General features: G+C 35.0%; 2 protein-coding genes across 3 annotated transcripts in view; one reads left to right on the top strand and one right to left on the bottom strand.

Moving 5' to 3' along the window:
- The window catches only part of SCRN3 (secernin 3), a 63,706-nt gene that overhangs the window by 994 nt on the left and 42,575 nt on the right, over nucleotides 1–20,137 (bottom strand). The gene's annotated exons all lie outside the window — the stretch shown is intronic.
- Nucleotides 1–20,137, top strand: part of GPR155 (G protein-coupled receptor 155) — a 38,577-nt gene that overhangs the window by 7,738 nt on the left and 10,702 nt on the right. For both annotated transcript variants that reach the window (XM_010960711.3, XM_045520932.2), the window contains exons 3-11: nucleotides 3,665–4,064; nucleotides 5,662–5,827; nucleotides 6,727–6,882; nucleotides 8,208–8,291; nucleotides 9,196–9,313; nucleotides 12,542–12,626; nucleotides 12,724–12,814; nucleotides 13,941–14,151; nucleotides 17,564–17,668. In XM_010960711.3, the coding sequence (XP_010959013.2) occupies nucleotides 3,665–4,064; nucleotides 5,662–5,827; nucleotides 6,727–6,882; nucleotides 8,208–8,291; nucleotides 9,196–9,313; nucleotides 12,542–12,626; nucleotides 12,724–12,814; nucleotides 13,941–14,151; nucleotides 17,564–17,668 (1,416 nt within the window). The remainder of the gene's footprint in view (nucleotides 1–3,664; nucleotides 4,065–5,661; nucleotides 5,828–6,726; nucleotides 6,883–8,207; nucleotides 8,292–9,195; nucleotides 9,314–12,541; nucleotides 12,627–12,723; nucleotides 12,815–13,940; nucleotides 14,152–17,563; nucleotides 17,669–20,137) is intronic.

Below are 20,137 nucleotides of genomic sequence, written 5' to 3'. Positions count from 1 at the left end.
TCTGAGTCTTTGTGTTATTTTCCAGGGATGGAAACCCTGCAGGAATCAAAATAGGAGCCACAGTGGGTGGCTAATTTTGTCTTAGTTCTTCAAAGCTATATAATAATTCCTCATAGTGAGATTCTCCCCTCCCCCCAAGAGCTTTATTTATAAGTATTAATTAATTAGAACTTAATAGTTGATATGATTATAAATCTAATTTGTTAATATGGGTCACTGCTTTCATTTTTTTCAGATTTGAAAAACTATATTCAGATTGGTAACAAATGAATAGTGCTGCCTATTTATAGATGAAGACCTAATGCTAAGTAATTATGCAAATAAATGGCAGCATGGACTGAAATTCCCATATTGAACCCTATTCTAGTAATTTAACTAGTATTTATTCCCAATTTTTTGCTTTTCTACTAGACTATATTTCTTTTGCCTTCTCATATACCTGTTCAACTGACTTAAAATACCCCAATAGGAACTGCTTTATATATATTCAGAATATAAAAAAAGAAAAAATTGGATATAAAAAGAAATGGGTTCACGGATAACAATTAGATATAAATTGCTGTGTTATAAAATACATTTTTAGTGTGTTTGATATTCACTGATGTGTTAATTCCATCCAGCCAATATTTTCAGGTTTGCTCAGCACTCTGCTGAGACTGGGAGTTATAAAATGATGCCTTCAATGAACTTAGAATTTGTTGAAGTGGCACTGATATGAAACAAAGTCCCAGAGCCATCCAGGGAAGGAGAGACCCATGATGCAGACTGAAGACTTGGTGGAAGAAATGGTACCCGAGACAGGCCTTGAATAGTAGGCAAGACTTAGATAAGAAAGGAGGGATTTCAAGAAGTTAGGGGATGATGATCAGCATGTAGAACTAGTAATTATGAACCTGTGTTTGTCCAGTGTAACTATGATACTAAACTAGCTGATAAAGGCTTTGCATTAAGGAATAGCAAGAGATGAACTAGATAAATCAGGAACAAAGTGTGGCGACTGGACTGTGAATGTCAAAAGAAAGATTTTATACGTGGTCTTGTGGGTGGTGAGAGCTGTGGGAAAAATCTTAATTTTTGAAAGTTAAGATTTAGATGATATTGTCGGTAGCAAGTAAAAGGGATGAAGGGGACGATCAAGAAAAACCAGAAGCATATAGGTTGGCAAACACAGTAAGTAACCAAGTTTTGAGATTTTTGACTGGTGGGAGTAGTAGGAATCAAGATTCCAAGTAGGAATCAAATACAAAAGATGGTGCAAAAGAAGAAAGTACTTGGCAGTTGGCTAGCCCTAGGTAATAAAGACTCACTCAAATTTACATTGAGCTTTTAAAGCAATCTGAAGTCCATTATGTGATGGTGATTCAGTGCTACTATACATTTCTGGAAAAAGGCATTAACTTAAGGGGCTTTGTGTGCTGTAAGTTGTCAAAGGAAATATTGTGTGCATTTTATTTTGGCCACTTGGGGAAATTCTTGGGCTCAAATTGAAAACACAAGGCTTTTCCAAAATATACCCTCTTTTAAAAATTGAGAGGTGGGCAGGTAAGGACACCTTTCTCTTAGAGCTAGAATATCTAATCAGAAGTGTGGCTATCTAGAAATAGTTACCAAAAATGCTGCTTTTTCTTAAAGATGAAACATGAAAGAAAACCACTGAGTTGTAGAGCTAGTATATCTAATCTGGAAACCAGTGGAAAGAATTTGTGAAATTTCATGTAATCAAATATGTTTTGTTTAACCTCTGCGTTTCAGAGATAGTAGAGACCTCTGTATGTGCTTAGCTGAAAAAAAGGGAATTGAATCTTATAAAAAGTAGGTTTTAGCTAATGAGAACAAGGTGAACTTCTGAAGGTTATATAATCTATTACATAACTTCAATGGGACATGTGCAGGACATTAACTGAACTTATATATCCTGAGTAAGTAAACAAATATATTTTCCTACCGTGTCACTTTATCTCAATGTAAATTGAGAAACCTAATCTTCTACATTTTTTCTCACAATTGCCTCTCATGTGAAGCAAGTGATTGTGAGTGATTGTGGCTGTTCTTTTTTATCTTTCTTTCTCAACTTGAAATCATTTATGAATCAGCCTTTGTATATATTAGGTTGAATAATTTCAGAACTCATCACTCAGAATGTGCCTGGAAACCAGGTCACCAACGCCCACATGAACCATGAAACTATTAGAAGTCTCATCCAACCCACCCTCTTCCAAGGAGACTCACCTTATACAGTGATGAGATTCTACAGTCATCATGTACACTTGGACCCTTGAAAAATCCCTCAAGTCACCCTCCAAATACAGCACACGTACTTTGTATACTGTACCATTTCTCTTAAGTCTAACTGCCAGATTCTTTCTCAAGCATCATTGTTCTTCAGTGAACAAGTAATTAGTTTGCACTTGGGAACTTTATGAAAAAAAAAAATGAAGCTTTTGTTTTCCTAAGAGAGTATAATTGAATTTGCATTAGTTAAATGTGCATTGACATAACGTCACTGTATTCCCCTCCCAAACATTTCTTAGCTCCATCTTTCTATCCCTAATTCTTCAGCATCTTCACTGGTCTTCCTTCCTGAAGGTATTCATTCCTCTCAGATGAAGGCTGCTCATTTCTCATCACTGGCATGCCACATGAGCAGTGGGTAGGCAGGACAGCATCCTCATAGCCACTGGGTACATTATTCCATGAGTAAGCCATTATTCTCTGCTCTTTGTCAGTAAAAACTGCTTCTCTGAGGTTCATGCTGCCTGGCTTAGGCCGCTCATTCTCATTGCTGTCATCTGCTGACCTCATTCTCATCATTCCTCCTCATTCATTGACGACTAATATTTGGCACTGTCATCTTCTCTACTCCCAAGTTTTGCCATTATCTTTTTTGACTTCAGCATTCATGTGAACTACCCACCAAATTCTCTCAGTTCCTTGACCTCCTCATCTCCAGTGATGTTTTCCTCTACTCCATTTCAGCCACCAACTCCTATGGCCACATCCTGGACCTAGTCATCTGGGAATATTTAAGTCAGTAGCTCACTGTCTGACTTACTGTGAACTCCTAAACTTCCAAATATCCATACTTCTTGGACTTCATAGGGACCTCCAGTTTCTAAACCCTCTGCTTTCTATCTGTAGCTATCTCCCATCTTCATTTATTTTCCTGGATAGCATGGACTGCATCACTTCTGTGCTCAGTTTTTCAGTCTACTGCCTCCTCCTCTGTCATCTGTGCTCTGATTTTTGCCTCACCACTCCAACGAAACTTCTCTCTCAAGGGAACCAACAACCACCTTGTTGCTATTACTACTTAGACGTTTTGTTAGTAGATTTTTACTTTGAGTTGTTTCTTTTAAGAATTCTACAATTCCGCCCCTTTTTTTGAGACCAGTCTTAGCCTCTACACAGTGAAAATTAATGGGTTTTACTAAATAATTTTTAAAAGTTGATTATAAGCTAGATATCATTTAATATAGTATGTTTTTCTTCCTTTTCAGCTTTATTACTAAAATGTATTTTTCCAAAACTAGGCTAATGAGGTCATTCTACACTATTTAGGTTAATGTATAATATGTTATAATTAAGCATGGAAAATATGTGCATAATTTATTAATATATTTCTGTGGTAATCATTTTTAAATCAATTTTAATTCATATTTTACAGTGGAAGCTTTATATCAAACTACATACCCAGAATATCTCCAGTACATTTACTTGGTGGCGCCAATATCTCTTATGATGTTAAACCCTATAGGGTTTATCTTCTGTGAAATCCAGAAATGGAAAGACACTCAAAATGCTTCTCAAAACAAAGTGAAAATTGTGGGACTTGGACTTCTGCGTGTATTACAGAACCCAATAGTATTTATGGTCTTCATTGGCATTGCCTTCAATTTTATTCTTGATCAAAAGGTGCCTGTATATATGGAAAATTTTCTTGATGGACTTGCAAATTCTTTTTCTGGATCAGCTCTATTTTATCTTGGTCTTACAATGGTAGGAAAAATAAAGAAACTGAAGAAGTCAGCATTTGTCGTACTAATTCTTCTCATCACAGCTAAACTGTAAGTTTGACTTATTTAACTTGGGAATTGTACTTTGTGAAAGCCTTATTTAGCCAGTTCTTTGGGATATGTCTGTAACTATTTTCTCCCTTAAATACTTTGATGGTAGTGATCCCTCCTAATTGAGTAGTTATAATTTAAAACGCCTCAGTGTCTCAGTTTGATCATATTTTTAAAGGAATTTTGCAGGATTTCTGAGTTTTCTAAATCTATTAAAATCCTATTAGCCATGATGAAAACAATAATTTTGAAAATAAACTTTTATTCATGAACCTGGGGAAAAATATTCTACAATTCTGTGGGTGAGTGAACTTTCTAAGTATAGGTTAAATCAATATGAATGATTAGTATCAACCTTCTGATCCCAGCCTTAGCTCCTTAGATAATAGTTCTTCAGCTTCTTTAGCTCCTTAGGCATGGAGTTATACTTCCTGGTGCAGGTGACATAATTTTACTACAAGGTTATCCCAAGGCACTTGGGGCGTACTTAACTATCGGATTCAGCTCTTGTACAGACAATTAAATTCATGAGACCAGTGCAATATGAAATAGTATCTATATTTTCAAAATAATCAAAATGAATAAAAATTCTGAAAATTATTTACAGTGGTGTTATGCTTTTGGAAATAAGGTATTAATTAGTGTTGCCTCAGTAATAAGTATGGTTCTAACAATAATAGTAATCAACTGTTACTTATATGTATTTAAGTATTCTCATTTTAAAAATCTTTTTTTCTGATTCTTTGATCCCTACTACATGTTTTCTTCTTCTTTTAATTAAAAAAATACATATAAGAGTAGTTCTTTACGCCATCCGAGACCATCTCTGTAGGTGCTGCTAATGACAATATTATCAACCTTGGTTTTGTTCTTTCTAAAGGAAAGCTTCATTAGCTTGCTATGGTTTACTGTTAATATGTTCTTTCTGTGGAATCCTAGAGGATTTGTTTAATAACTGACCTTTCACCAGTTATGTATTTCACTAGCTTTTTTGCTCTACCTCAGTTATTTAAGTTCCCTTTGCTAAGCCTTTTTTCTTTACAAAGATAAAGAGCTCATTGTAAGATGCCTATTTTTCTACTGTTTTTTTTTTTTAATCTAATTGAGCAGAGCATTGTTAGCATTACCTGAACCATTTAAACCCTTAGTCATATTAAAGGTCGGCTCTTTTTTTTTTCTTTCCAAAATGAGTTTAGTAATTTTCTTGAAAAAAGTTTACTCAAATTGTCAGTCTTTTTCTTTTAACATGTCAATGAACTAATAGGGAAAGCAAGAAACAGCAGTTATAATTGCAACTTTTACAAATTTTTTGCAAGAAAATTATTTGCAGAACAAACAAACAAAAAATCTGATTTTTTCCCTCCTAATTCCTGATGTCTGAAGTATTTCTAGAATGTTGTTTCACTTTAAATGGCTCCAAGTTGAATTTTTGATTCTTTCAGTGAAGTGCCCATAAGTAGTAATGCAGAGACAATGTGCATGCAAATATTCTGGGCAGGGGAAGAATAACCCAATGCCAAGTTCACTAGAGCAGTTTACTACTAGGGGACCAGCATGCTTTGATATCAGGTGAATGATGCATTTCCTGTTTCTTCAGCCTGGTGCTGCCACTTCTGTGCAGAGAAATGGTGGAACTCTTGGACAAGGGTGACAGTGGAGTGAACCATACAAGTTTGTCAAATTATGCATTTTTGTATGGTGTCTTTCCTGTAGCACCAGGAGTGGCTATCTTTGCAACACAGTTCAACATGGAAGTAGAGATTGTATGTAAATACTCTTTTCTAAGTTTGATTGTTTGTTTGGTTAGTAGAAAATGAATTTTTAAAACAGAAATCTGCATTCTTTTATGAGAATTTGATGTCTGTAAACTGCCTCATTGTAAATAAGGAGGCATCATGTAACATCATCTAACAATAAAGTTATTTAATCTGGGGTCTTTATCCAACTATTACTTTTTTCATTAGTCTTTTTTAGTTACAGGTATTTTAATGCTGTATTTATACTTAAGCCTAAAGGTTATTTACAGAAGGGTAACTTAAAATTTAAAGAGAAAAAATCTGTTTTATTCATTGACAGTCCAAACACCAGATGCAAAAACCCACATAATCAAGTGCAGCTAAAATCAATTAACACCAAATTTTAAGTGTCTATAACACATTGTACATGTTATCTATGGCACTAGAATAGATGTTTTTTGAAATATAACATGAAGGAACTAAATTGTTTTGCAAAGGTCAGTTCCATTATTTAATCAGTAAAATGCATGGTAATTTTTCTCTTTTCGAAATTGCTTTTATTGCCCTATATTTTATGAAATATTATGGAAGGAAACTGGTCATCAGTTTAATTAGACCATTAATATGGTTTACTTTCTAGAATCTAACTACCAGCTATGGTATTAAAGATAACCACCAGCTGTGGGATTTCTAGCATTTGTTATATGGAAATATAAATTGAGCATAGATTGGAAGAGGGGCCAAGAGAGTTTACCTTGTTTTCTTTTAAGGACTCTATTAGAGTAGATAATATGCTGGATTCTATGATGTCTTTTTACTGACTCTTGCTTTTTGGAATGCCCTAGTGTGCTGTGGCTAGTTAAAGTTTAGGGTAATTGTTTAAGTCAGTCTGTGACTCTTTCCTCGGTTTGATTTCATTTTTGCAGATAACCTCAGGGATGGTGATAAGCACATTTGTGTCTGCTCCGATCATGTACGTTTCTGCCTGGTTACTGACTTTCCCCACCATGGACCCTAAGCCACTGGAATATGCCATCCAGAATGTTAGTTTTGATATAAGTATTATCAGCCTGGTCTCCTTGGTAAGTATGTTTCAGTGTAAAAATGAATGAAGACCACAGAATGAATTTGAGAATAGTTTGGTAACAGAAAGTTAGAGATTTAAAAATCTAATTTCCTGTGCAACAGAGAAAGCTAAAGCCTGCCCATAAAATATAATATTAGCCTTCTGAGTTTTGTCTTTCCAGTTGGGAGTTAGAATTGTATAACAGACAAGGCATGAGATTTAGCCAGACCTGGCTTTGACTCCTGGCCCTATCACAAACTACCTGTATTTCTCTGTAAGGTTACTATAACCTCTGTAAGCTTCAGTTTTCTCAACTATAAAATAGAGGTAATAATTTCACCCATTTCCATGGTTTGTTTTAAGGATCACATGAGACAATACATGTGAAAAGCATTCTGCAAATGGCAAATCATTATATAAATACTAGCTGTTGTAGAATTGTGTTGTTGGAAGGAATCTTTGGGATCAAAACTAAACACCTATTTAATGTTAATAACACTTTTTTGGATATATCTAATGCAAATTAAATATTTAAACAGCAACCAGAATATCTTATAAACTGAGTTGCCTATTAAATTCAAACAGTATTCTGGCTGAAAAAAAAAGACAACTTTGCTGTTAAAAGAAAGGAGGTAAGGGTGAATATGTATACTGGCAACAAATAAATATATGATTAATGTAATTTTTAGGAAATTTTCCTTTTGTTACATATTCCTAAAATCTATGCTCATTGATAAGAGGAAAGTCTAGGGGGAGAGACAGTATAAATTTTGATTGACAGTGAGGTGAGAAGAAAGAAGGAACTCAAACCAGGATACATAGCTGGACACTGTGTATCCTTTTAAATATAAAGAATGCAGGAAAATTAATCTTAAGGTGGGTGATGTGTGTTGTTTGAAGTAAGATAGCCTGGAATTTAGATACCTCATGAGCCAATATGGTGGAATCAGAAAGGGAAAATTTAGGATGGTACATTGTAACTGCATCTCCCAGGAAAGCTCTTTTTCTGAATAGTTGGCTGTGAACCTATGTCCCATCCCAGCCACCAAAGATAGGGAAAGTTAGAACATGACCCTGGTCCAGGCATTAGTTCTTAAAGACTCTGTCATTTTTGGAGTTAATTTACCATAGGATCTCTCCATGCTTTTTATTTTACTTTGGATAGAGTAGTTTATCTTAATACCCTTCTGGGAACTAGACAAGTTAAAGTAAGTAAACTACTACAATTCCCTTCTGAACTGGGATAAAAAGAATTCTTTAAAGAGGCTAGTCAATGAATTATTTAAAAAGTAATTATGAAGATTAAGAAACCTGAATAAATTTTGAACTTTTGTCTTTCAGATCTGGTCTTTGGCTATTCTTCTTCTGAGCAAGAAATATAAACAGCTTCCTCATATGCTTACAACTAATTTACTTATTGCTCAGGTTAGTAAGCTTACAGATAATTAGAGCTATGTTCTTCTCATTGTTTACATTATGATTGAGGAGAAAATTGCTTTGTTGAGTTTTTATAGTTATAAAGTCGAAAGTATTTCTTTTTACCGAATACAATCAATTACAATTTGATTACAATTCATTTATGCCTAATTTATTAAACATTGCAATGGGTCTTGAACTATATAAAGTTGAGGCGAATCCAGTTGGCCCTCCATATCCGTGGGTTCCACATCCTCAGATTCCACCAACCATGGACTGAATATGTTCAGAAAAAAAATAATTACAGAAAGTTCCAAAAAGCAAAACTGGAATTTGCCAAATGCTGACAACTATTTATATAGCATTTATATTGTATTAGGTATTATTCAGCAATCTAGAGATGATTTAAAGTATATAGGAAGATGTGCATAGGTAATATACAAATACTGCACAATTTTATATAAGGAACTTCAGTATCCTCGGATTTTGGTATCCATGGGAGGAGGGGTTCCAGAACCAATGGCATTTGATGAAAATTTTGCATTTTTAATAGAAATAATTGAATCATTAAAATTTGAACTCTCTCATAATCTTATTTTTGTAGTTAAAGCTTTGCATGTCTCAAATTATAACGGATAGAAGTTTAGCATTTTCTATGTAAACCTAAATATAAAGTTAGTATTTAGAATGTTGTCATTATCTGTTTCAGATGAATATGTACATGGTTAAAGGCTCTGTATAAAGAGTTTTTTAATCATCAAACTTGATATTTTAGTATAACTAGTGTGCAATAGTTAACTACTCAGCAATAGTTTTAAATGAGTAATTATACTATAGTTGCTGTGAATAAAACACATGAGTATGACTCATATGAGTAGGACTGACTTTGTTTTGTTAATAATTCTTTCTTCAGTCTATTGTCTGTGCTGGAATGATGATATGGAATTTTGTTAAAGAAAAAAATTTTGTTGGACAAATTCTGGTGTTTGTTTTATTGTACAGCTCCCTCTATAGCACCTACTTATGGACAGGTAAGTTGGATCATGAATCGAAAGTTAGGTCCCCCCTCTCCTCCATCACTGGAGGCCCCAGCTTCTAGTGATCTATTCGAAGTCTAGTAGTACAGGATTAGGCATTCGCTTGGGCAGCTATGCCCACTAACATAGGCTGAGTTCTGTTTCCTGATCACTCTATTTCTGCCTGGACTCTGGTGGTTTCCAGTCACGTGTCTTTTTCCTCAGGGTCTTGAGTTCTAGGCCATGGTCAGCACAGCTCTCCTGTGGAGACATCAAGGGGGCAGACGCTGGTGGCAGGTAGTTAAGGAAGGAACGGGCAGAGAGGGATGAGGTGTGTGAGGTGGGTCCAGAGCTCACCGTTAGAATCCAACTGAACTCAATGAAAAATTCTGGTTCTGCCTTAAGCAACTGACATAACTACCTTAACTTAAAGTTTCCTCATCTGTAAGCCTGGGTTACTGCACCTTACAGAGTTATTTTGAGAATTAACTGAAATATGGGTGTTTATGCCTGGTATGTGGCAGGCACTCAAGACATGGAACTATATTAAGTAGAGGGAAAAGTGGTAATATGAGAACAAGAAAAATAAGGGAATAAAAGGGTATGTAAATAGAAGAATACTCAGTAAGAAAAACTATTTTTCATTTCCACTGGCTCCAAAAAGGATATTAAAAATATTTTAGCACATTGCAGTTTTGAAGTACATTTATTTGCATGTGTACATTCTGGTGTGTTTGCAAAACATTTCTATCTGGCTGATATGTATTCATATGACAAATGCAAACCTATAAAATGGCACATAAAAGGAAACTGTAGAATGGTAGCGCTGGTTTTAGCCACTGTTGGGAGGCAGGTGTCAGGAAGTGGCTGGGAGGGACAGGCCTTTGATTTCATGCCTTCAGGATCAAAAGCAGGACCCATCTAAGTCAACAGGTTTTTGAAGTGAAGCAACAATGTGGTGAAAATTACAGAATGAATTCAGTGCAAATAGGAGAGGTTTGTGTTTTTTTAAAGGCAAGTACACTTTGCATGGCATAAGAGTTTTCATGAAATGTCAAGTTAAAAGAGATAAAGACTTTATTTCCAAATACAGATGAACGAACTTGATCTCTAATACTTAGGTTACTAAGGCTAAATTTATAACAGGAATAAAAGAGCAGTAAATAGATCAATTTGTCAAAAAGCCCCAAGTTTCTCTGAAATCCTCTTCAAGCATGCATACCAAAATCTCTTCAAAGAAGCTGCTCTGAATTTCCTGATTCTGATGAAGGTGCCCTTTAACCTTGGGATTATTATGATTTAACATAATTTTAGACCTAAAATGTCATTTAAAATCATCCTGTTAAGCCATTTTCAGTTTTACTCATTTGCAAACCATCCTCATGAATTTTGCCATATCTCTATATCACTTGTCCTCCTCCCCCACCAAAATTGACTAATTTTTTTTTTACTTTACTGAATTTAACTTTATCTCAGTAAAATCCCAGATTTCATGTGTTAGTTAAAAATTCCTCAAGCATATGTTAAAATAAACACATAATTAGTCCCCAAAATGTTCACCCTGTGTCACCTAGAGTCTCTACACTTTTGGAAACACTGGTCTAGTTTAAATCTCTCATTTTGCACATAAAGAAAATAAGGCCCATAGAGTTTAATTGATTCAGACAAAAGCTCTCACACTTCATCAGTGAGCGATCCAGGCTTACTGGGCCTGTTCATGGCATGTCAATATTTTCACAAGGCAGGAATGGAATGATGAACAGTAGAATTTTAAAGAGTGCCCTTGCTACTGTAACACAATTGGCACTCTTTTGTGATTGGTTACTTGTTTCCCTGGCACTTTGAAAACCTGAAACAATAGAGTGTACAAGTGTACTGGGAGGAGTAGTGGTGTTATAGTATCTCTTGAACTTGAATAATGTGTGGGTCCCCTACAAAGAAAAACAGTTCTCAAGGATCTCGGTGTTGATTTGTATTATTTCTAGCACAGTGTCATTTAATCTGTATAATCTTAAATCTAGGTGTGAATTCCTTGTATACAGCTAATATACAATTTAAAGCCAAAGCAAATCCACAGATTAGATTCAAACAAAAGTACAAACTCGGTAATTCTAATTAGCAACATTAATTGACATGATAAAGGATCTTGTTTTGCTAATCTGAATCACAGTGTGAAATGTAAAATGGAACACACTTCTCCGGGTAGGGTTTTTTCAGTTTGACCTGCCTTTACTTTGATGTGTGGGTTTATGACCTGGTTATCTCCCTGCTTTTCTCTCTTCGGTCTACCATGGAACATTCATTTAGACTGTGTCGTGGGATATCAACATTTAGCCTTCATTTGGCTTAAACTTCGTATAAAACCAGATATAATCCCTGAAATAATGAGACTGTACTTTAGTTATAAGATGGTCATCCAGATGATTATCATTACAAATAAACCAAAAAGACTTAACATTTCTCATAGAAATTTCCAAATCCCTAGGGGTCCATGGATCTGAGTTTTAGAAACACTGACAGAGTTGAAAGACTTAACCGTCTGTCGGAAGGCTGGGTTTCTAGTCTTACTCTGCCCCCTGCTGGCTGTGTGGCTTGGGCAAAGCCTCGTTTATGTATCTATAAAATGAAGGTGTTAATTTAAACCAGTGGTCCCTTCCAACCCTAAAGTTCTAAGATTCTATAGCTATGCAGAATTTATTAAATAAGATGTTACTTCTATAAATAATTGGGTAAAAGGTATAAGGAAAGCTCAAGAACTTTAAAACATTTGTTTTTGTATTACATCTATGTTATATTTGTATTAAGGTCCATCATTTAGACTTGGTGAATTTTCCAAAAACAGAACCTATATAAGAATTGCCTATACTTTCTTAGCATCAGCAGAGTGGGGTGTTTTTATTTTTAGAACTGTTCTATATCCAGTTAAAATTTTTTTTCCCCAAATATACTTTGACTCCAGACACATCAGTCAAAAGAACAAAATGATTCGGGCTTTCTAAAAAAAAAAAAAATCCTCATGTATAAAATAAGAAGATTTGAGTAAAGAAACAATATAGGAGGGAAAACATGAATGATTTTAAGAAAACTTGCTTCAAAATATTTGGGAGAGCATTTATTTAGAAGGAGTAAATTCTAGGGCAGGAACTACAGACTACTATTGAAATAAGCTTGGTTAAGTTCCATGAAGTCTGATCAACATCAAGAGTAACTACCTATCTTTCAATCTCTATTTCTTATTCTTAGGCCTTCTAGCAATTTCTTTGTTTCTTTTGAAAAAGAGAGAAAGGGTACAAATTCCTGTTGGAATCATCATCATATCTGGCTGGGGGTAAGTTGGTAGCTTTCTGTTTGCTTACATGTTCCCACATACGCAGCTACTATTCATCCTGTCTTTTTCCCCTCTCTCTAAACCCTTGTTATTACAGGATCCCTGCTCTCCTTGTTGGTGTTCTTTTGATAACTGGAAAACACAATGGAGAAAGCATTGACTCAGCCTTCTTTTATGGAAAAGAGCAGGTGGGAAGAGTTTATAGGCAGTTCTGTTCTTTAGAATGTCTCTTTTCAGCTTCTTAATGTGTTTTGCACAGACATTAAAATTAATTTTGAAAATCTGTTCCAATTTATTGCCTATCACACTGGTGATCCTACCTCACTTTGTTAAGTCATATTTCAAAGTGTGGTAAAGATTTTACACGTCTATAAAAAGGAAAATGAAATTTTAAAAGATTTTACATGACTAAATCTGTTTTTAGCTGAGAATTTCCAAATATTTGAAACTTACTTGGTCTTCTTAAATGTACTTGTGAATTATGTTTCTTCTATTGGAGGAAAGAGTGATTAATTTAAATCCATTTAGGAAGTAAGCAATAGTAATATAAGCCAAGTTCTTGATTTTTAATTCTATCATAAATATAAATTTCAGAACAAAAAGCATCTGAGGAAAAAGTATACTTGAAAAGCTATTGAGTAGGAGGCTTGTGGGACCTGCTGAATCAGAATTTCCCAAGGATGTGTGTGTGTGTGTTTTAACTGACGTGTAGTTGATTTATAGTATTACATTAGTTTCAGGGGTACAACATAGTGATTTAATATTTTTATAGATTATACTCCATTTATAGTTATTACAAAACAATGGCCACATTTCCCTGTGCTGTACAATATGCCCTTGTTTCTCATCTATTTTATACATAGGAGTTTGTATCTCTTAATCTCATTCCCCTACCTTGTCCCTCCCAAGGATGTGTATTTTTAAAAAAAAAAAACCTTCCTAAAATGATTTTGATTTCTTACCCTTTTTTTCTGTTTTGTAATTTTGAATTTTATTGGATTGTTGTGAGAATAAATAATATTATACATGTAAAGGACTTATACCAGTGCTAGCATACAGTTAGTACTCAGTAAGTATTAGCTATCATTATTTTTAGTATCATCATCATAACAGAGTCTCCAGTTAAAGTACATTTGAACTACGTATTAAAGCAAGCAAAAACTGTGAAGTAAAGTATCAGCCATCATTTAGATTACTTGTAGAGGAAATTAATGACATGATGTATAGTGAAAGAAGCATCTAGAAATCTTATTTGATTACAAGCAAACCCTAATTTTTCTGCAACTGACTTACATTCCTTCCGTACGTTGGCAGATGATCATCACGGCAGTCACCCTGTTCTGCAGTATTGTGATAGCCGGTGTCTCACTCATGTGCATGAACCGCACCTCCCAAGCAGGACGCTATGAAGGTTTCGACCAGTCTCAGGACCACAAAGCAGCAGAGCCTGGAAACACTGCTTTCGAGGAGAGTCCAGAACCAATAAATGAACCTGAACCTTTTACAAGTTCTATCCCAGAAACAAGTATGATCCTTAAAATATAAAGAAACTCTTACATGCCTATATATACTCTGTATCCTGAATGTTTTGTTGAAGGGAATTTCCTTGAACTATCTTGAATATCACAGGTCTTTGTGAAATGAGGAACTTGAATCATAGTCAATAACAGAAAGAGCTTGCAAGTTCATTCATTAGATTCTCTTTATAAATCTTTTATAAGGGTAATCTTTTGTTAAATTTTAAGATTTCCTTGGGCCTGAGAGTTTAGAAAAAAGTAACAACTGAAGGAAGGTCCTTTCTAAGAAACTAAACACCTATGTTTGTTAATTTAACAGTGTTATATCTGACAAGCACCATCAATAAAATGAACCAAAGAGGCTTGATTGAAGCTGGGTTAATGTGTAAATTAGGAGTTGGCAAACTACAGCCTGCAAGTCAAATCTGGTCTGCCATCTGTTTTTGTATGGCCCAAGAGCAAAGAATAACTTTTACATTTTTAAAGGGTTGAAGACAAAATTTTAAAAGACAAGTATTTTGTGACACTTGAAAGTTACACGAAATTTAAATTTCAGTGTCTGTCACATGTTATTGGAACACAGGCATGCTCATTTGTATTGTCTGTGGATGCTTTCACACTATATTGGTAGAGTTGAGTCATTCAACAGAGACCTCGTGGACTGCAAAGCCTAAAATATTTATCATCTGGCCCTTTATAGAAAATGTTTGGTAATCCTTGGTATAAGTGAGAATATGACCCTAAACAGTGACTTTGTTAATAAGTGTTAACTCTTACGGGATTTGCTTCAGTTCAGGAGAAGGGGAGTCAGCAATAGAGTATGCATTCTGGATTCACTGGTACACATGGAGATTTTATAGACATAAAACATTGTGCTAGGAACTACAAATGTTGGTATTTATTTTATTTAGAGAGTTTGTGGAGTAGAGAGATGATAAATCTTAAAAGTATTGTAAATATCAGTAAGAATAAGAAGGTATGAAAGGAAAAGATAAAAAAAAGTTTTTAAACTATCTTTATCTTAAAAGGAAGAAAATCCCACAAATCTTACCATCTTACATTGCCTTCCTTCTCCCGCTCTCCCTTTCTTCTTCCCAAACTGGGAGTAGATAGCACAGGGTTAAAAACGGAGATCTGGAGCCATTTTGCCTGGGTTCAAATCCTGACCCTACAATTTACTATTATTTGATCTTGGGCAAGTGCCTTGGTTTCCATATCTGATGCCAATAACACCTACTACATAGGACTGTGGGGTCCTGCTACATAGGACTGTAGTTTGCCAACTAGTGACTTCCATTAACCCTGCTTCAGTCAGGCCTCCTTTAATTCATTTTTTTGGTCCTCACTAATTTCTTTGCTAAATCCATTGTGATTATATCATCAGTTTTCATTCTTTTGAGTCCTCTTGACCATTTTCCCTTTTAAAACAGAAGTTCATGGATGACGTGTATGTTTTCACTAAAATTTAAAAGCCACTTTTCCTAAGTCCACAGTACTCTTCTGATCACGCCCAGGATCCTTTCCTTCCTCACTTTCTTTGTGGACTCTTACATTTATCCTAAAACCCATCTACTGTATGTTTCAGACAGGGCTTAAAGACCACCACTTCCGGCTGGCTCTCTCTGTCTTCTCCCACGAGTGTTTTAGAACTGGCCCCCAAAGGCCTGCAAAGGTGTGTGGAGAGTCCTAAACTAAGTGTCTTAAGCCCAGAGACTTTTTCTGCTACGTCTTTACCTGTCCTTTGAAAATAGCAAACAGTACCATGGATGTTCTTTAAATCTTCTCATCATCATCTCCAGCAGGAAAACTAGTTTGCACCTTTCATATAAGTAAAGGGAGAGCCAGAAGACAGCTGTGGCTTATCTCCTAGGAAACCTTCTGCAATGTTTATACTTTCCCCTCCTATCTCACTGCTTCATAACTGCTTTTTAAATTATCAGTATAACCCACTAGACTGTTAAGTGCTGTGACTGACACGCCCATCATTGTCGCCTCAGAACCTAGCACGGTATCAGGCTTCCTGTACATGTTTAGTAATATTTGTTAAATGGATGGATAGATGGATGGGTCGATAAGATATGCCATGACTTTGTGAAGCTACCCTGAAAACTGCTGTGGCAAAGCACTTGTTTATTTGCCTCTTCACCCATGTTCCTAGGAAAAAAGTTTATAAACCTGTCTGGTTGTTTTCCTTCCCTAAAGCCTCCTCTCTTCTGCTTTGCTAGGAATATTAACACATAACACATCAGATGTCCATTCTCGCCTCACCAAACCTCAATAATCCAAAATAACTCACTCACCTCTGCCGCTCGCTACACATTTGTCAGAGATACGTGATTTGCATATAAGTGTGGAATTATAATTGAATGTAAGACTAGCCTATTTTAATATGAAATCAAATGTTTAGGTAATAAATTACTCCTTTTTCATACATTAAATTTTAATACAGTTTATCACTGAAGTTATTCTATTATAATCCATGTCAAGGAGTGCCATGTCCCTCTATGTGTGAAATGTTTTAAGAGACACTGCATGCAGTTTTCTGACTATATCGGGGTAAAATTACAGCTCTGTAGCAGACATCTCAGTGTGACTTCTGTAAACCAATCTACCTATAAACCAGCAAGAGATTTTCAGCAGTAAATACTTAAAAATAAAAAAGAATATAACCGCTTTTACTGAATCTTCTAAACTAGAGGAGACAATTCTTGAAAAAAGTGAATTTTGAGCTAAACTTAGAGGAGGAGAGGGTTTGGATGAATTCCATGCCAGACTTAATGCCTGGAGACCCAAATAAGCATGGGACTTGTGAAGGACACTAAGAACTGTCCAGAAAGAAAGCAAGGGCTTTTGCTGAATAGTAGGAGTGGTTGCATATGGAGAGGGGCCAAGTCCTAGAGAGCTTTCAAATTCAGGCTAAGGAGTTTGAATTAACTGCAGTAAGCAATAGAGCGTTTGTGCATGTTTTCAAGGAGTGATAAAATCAAAGCTGTATTTTAGGAAAGTGTTCAAATTCTAATTTCCCAAAGCACAGTGGAAGTTAATAAAGCAGCATGGATAAAAACATTTTCCCTAAAAAATTAATTTTTAAAAAAGATATCAGGTGGAGAAGAAACAAAAAAACAAAAACCTTTTCCTTGTCTCATGCAAAGAGGAGACAATGTGTGTAAAGGAGCTGATCCTCTGTCTGCCGCTCTTTAAGTATTAACTTCTGTATAACACGTCTGAATACTTTTTGATAGATACTACGTGAAAACATTTCCATTGAATTGTTTGTATGGAAAATTTATAAGTGTGTATGAATGGGTTTGGAGTTGGTGTTTTGGTTTTCTTGGTTTTGGTTTGTCTTATTTGGCGTCTCTTTAAGTTGTTCATTACTGTTGTGGTTGGACTCTACCCTCACGTTATTTTTTCTGTTAGGTTGCTGCTCCTGCTCCATGGGAAATGGTGAATTACGCTGCGCATCCACAGAGCCAGTAGCAAACATAAGCACCAGTAGGCCTGTGACTCCTTCGTTTGAGAAAAGTAAGTGCTCTGGGCTATAAGGATGGGCCTGAGGAACAAAAAATTCCTTATTCTTATGCCTTAAAAGAACTCTACATAGAAGCTATGGAAGCTACACTGTTTGAGAATATTCTCAAATGAGATGCAGGAAAGTGCAAATAGTATAATAATCATGCATAGACTGAATACTCATTTTTTTAAAAATTAAAGTTTTTATAAAGTAGTAATAGGTAGTATTATACATACATACACATACATGTATGCGTGTGTGTGCGCAAGTTTTCCAATAAATTTAACCCAAGTGATAATTTTGAGAAGTTTGCCCTAAAGGCCATCTTTTTTTTGGCCTCTTTTCTTGATTTAGAAGCTGGGACTTTCCCCTGACTCCATTCCCCCAGGGCTAGGACTAATTAATTAGTGCTTAATTACATTTTGAATCCATATACTTTAAATACGTCCTTTCTTATAAAATAAGAAAAATCTTTAAAAGTAATAACCTTTTGGCATTTCAGCTAAGACTGAATCACATTAGTGGTCTGAATTTCAAATTATTTAAAACAACTAAACACAATTGCATGAAATCACAATGTACTTTCAGTTGATTATGCTTATCTTGAATCAAAGTAGAAAGGGAAACCCTAAAAAGTCCTCTTTATGATGTACCATGTCAGCTGTATTGTTGCCAAAGGCATTATGTTTTTATATGAGAAATGTGTGGATTATAAGAACTGATATATGCAAATCACTAAGCACAGGGAGTGGTGTGCAAACTAAATGCTCGTTAAACATAGTAACATTGTAGTAGTAGTTATTATTCAGGCAGGATTTTACTTGGCTGCTATCTGCTGGCTAGGAATGAATCTTAAATAGTAGAATTCACAATTCCATTGAAAGAAGTAAAAATACATCAGATGTTGGGTTGGGACTTCACTGATTTGCAGTAAGAAACCTCTCTTGGGATTCAGTTACATGTGTTTAATTTTAACTGTGTGCTCCTTTTCCAAAGCTAGTATTTCTTTACATTAGAATTCCCACGGTTTTCCTCCATACCTTTTCCTCCCTACACAATATACTTAATAGTAAAGTCCATTAACAAACTCAATATGTGATTTGGTTGAACAGCTTTTTGTTTGTTTTGTTTCTCAGAATCTCCTTACAACTTGCTTATTTGTCATTTCTCCATTAATAATGCTGATCCCTGAAAAATCTTTTCAGTTATAAGGGCTTCTTAGATTTTCTGATCATATTTTACAAAAAATATATAGAATGAGAGCCATCATATATGGGCTTCATCTGCTGATATAATTTAATATCATTCCTACGCCTGAAATAAAGAAGGTCTAAAGGGAGTCAAACCATGGACAAATGAGAATTTTTAGAGTTTAACAATACAATTAATTCCTCATCCCCAAAACAGTGCCACAGGACAAAGGCAAAATAAATATTGCAATGTGTGAAAAAGGCAAATGAAAGATAGCAAAATTTATTTTTATCCATTTTTATCTTTGTATGTAATATTTTAAGACCAGGATTATTTTATATATACTGCTAGAATTATTTTACACCAAGATATACACAAATAATTGTTATAAGATAGGGTCATACTACAGAGACAGTTTGGTGGCCTACTTTGTTTTTGCTTAGTTCACACTATGAACTTGCACTCATGCCATTAGCTGTTATGCCAGACTACATTTAATGGTTGTATATGTCCTTTTCTGAAAAGAGGCTTTAGGATAAATTGGGAGTTCAGGATTTGCAGGTACTAACTACTATATATAAAATAGATAAACAATAAAGTTCTACTGTATAGCACAGGGAACTATATTTGCTATCTTGTAATAACCTATAGTGAAAAAGAATATGAAAATATGTTTATATATGTGTGTAACTGAAACATGCTGTATACCAGAAACTAACACAACATTGTAAACTGACTATACTTCAATTTAAAAAAAAAATTTGAATGGAATAAAATAAAAATAAAAAAGAGGCTTTGGGAAATACAAATTTTTATTGTTAGCTTGCACGTAAGAGCTGTGAAGTTGTGTTTTTAATTCCTGACTTTCTGTAAAGACTGTATGTTAGACTACCATCTATTTTGGAAAAATGTTTTCCCCTGCTTTTGCTGCCATAGATATTAGTGGCGCTGACATGGGAGAATAAACGTTTCTTGTGAAAGGCCCCACACCTCTTTTAGGCCAAAAAAGAAGTTATGCTTGTGATCTGGACTTGGTTCCATATGTAAAGAACAAAGTGCAGAATGTTTTTTATTTGGCTCCTTGAAAGTCTTTTCTATGGCAAAGTTTAAACTCTTTAATGAAAGGCAGGTGGTAGTAGTAAATTTGTTTTGCTCTTAGCCAAAATAGGGTATTTGTGACCAAGATATAGATTTATCACAGGTGAAAACTGAATTATTTTAGCCTTAAAAAAGTATGTGTGTGTTACATTGTTGAATACTGCAGAAAGGAACTATTGCGTCCTACTCAT

Source organism: Camelus bactrianus, chromosome 5 (assembly GCF_048773025.1).
Source record: "Camelus bactrianus isolate YW-2024 breed Bactrian camel chromosome 5, ASM4877302v1, whole genome shotgun sequence".
NCBI classification, from domain to species: domain Eukaryota; kingdom Metazoa; phylum Chordata; class Mammalia; order Artiodactyla; family Camelidae; genus Camelus; species Camelus bactrianus.
The sequence above is the reverse complement of the archived record's forward strand: the minus strand, read 5'-3'. Positions and strand labels throughout refer to the sequence as shown.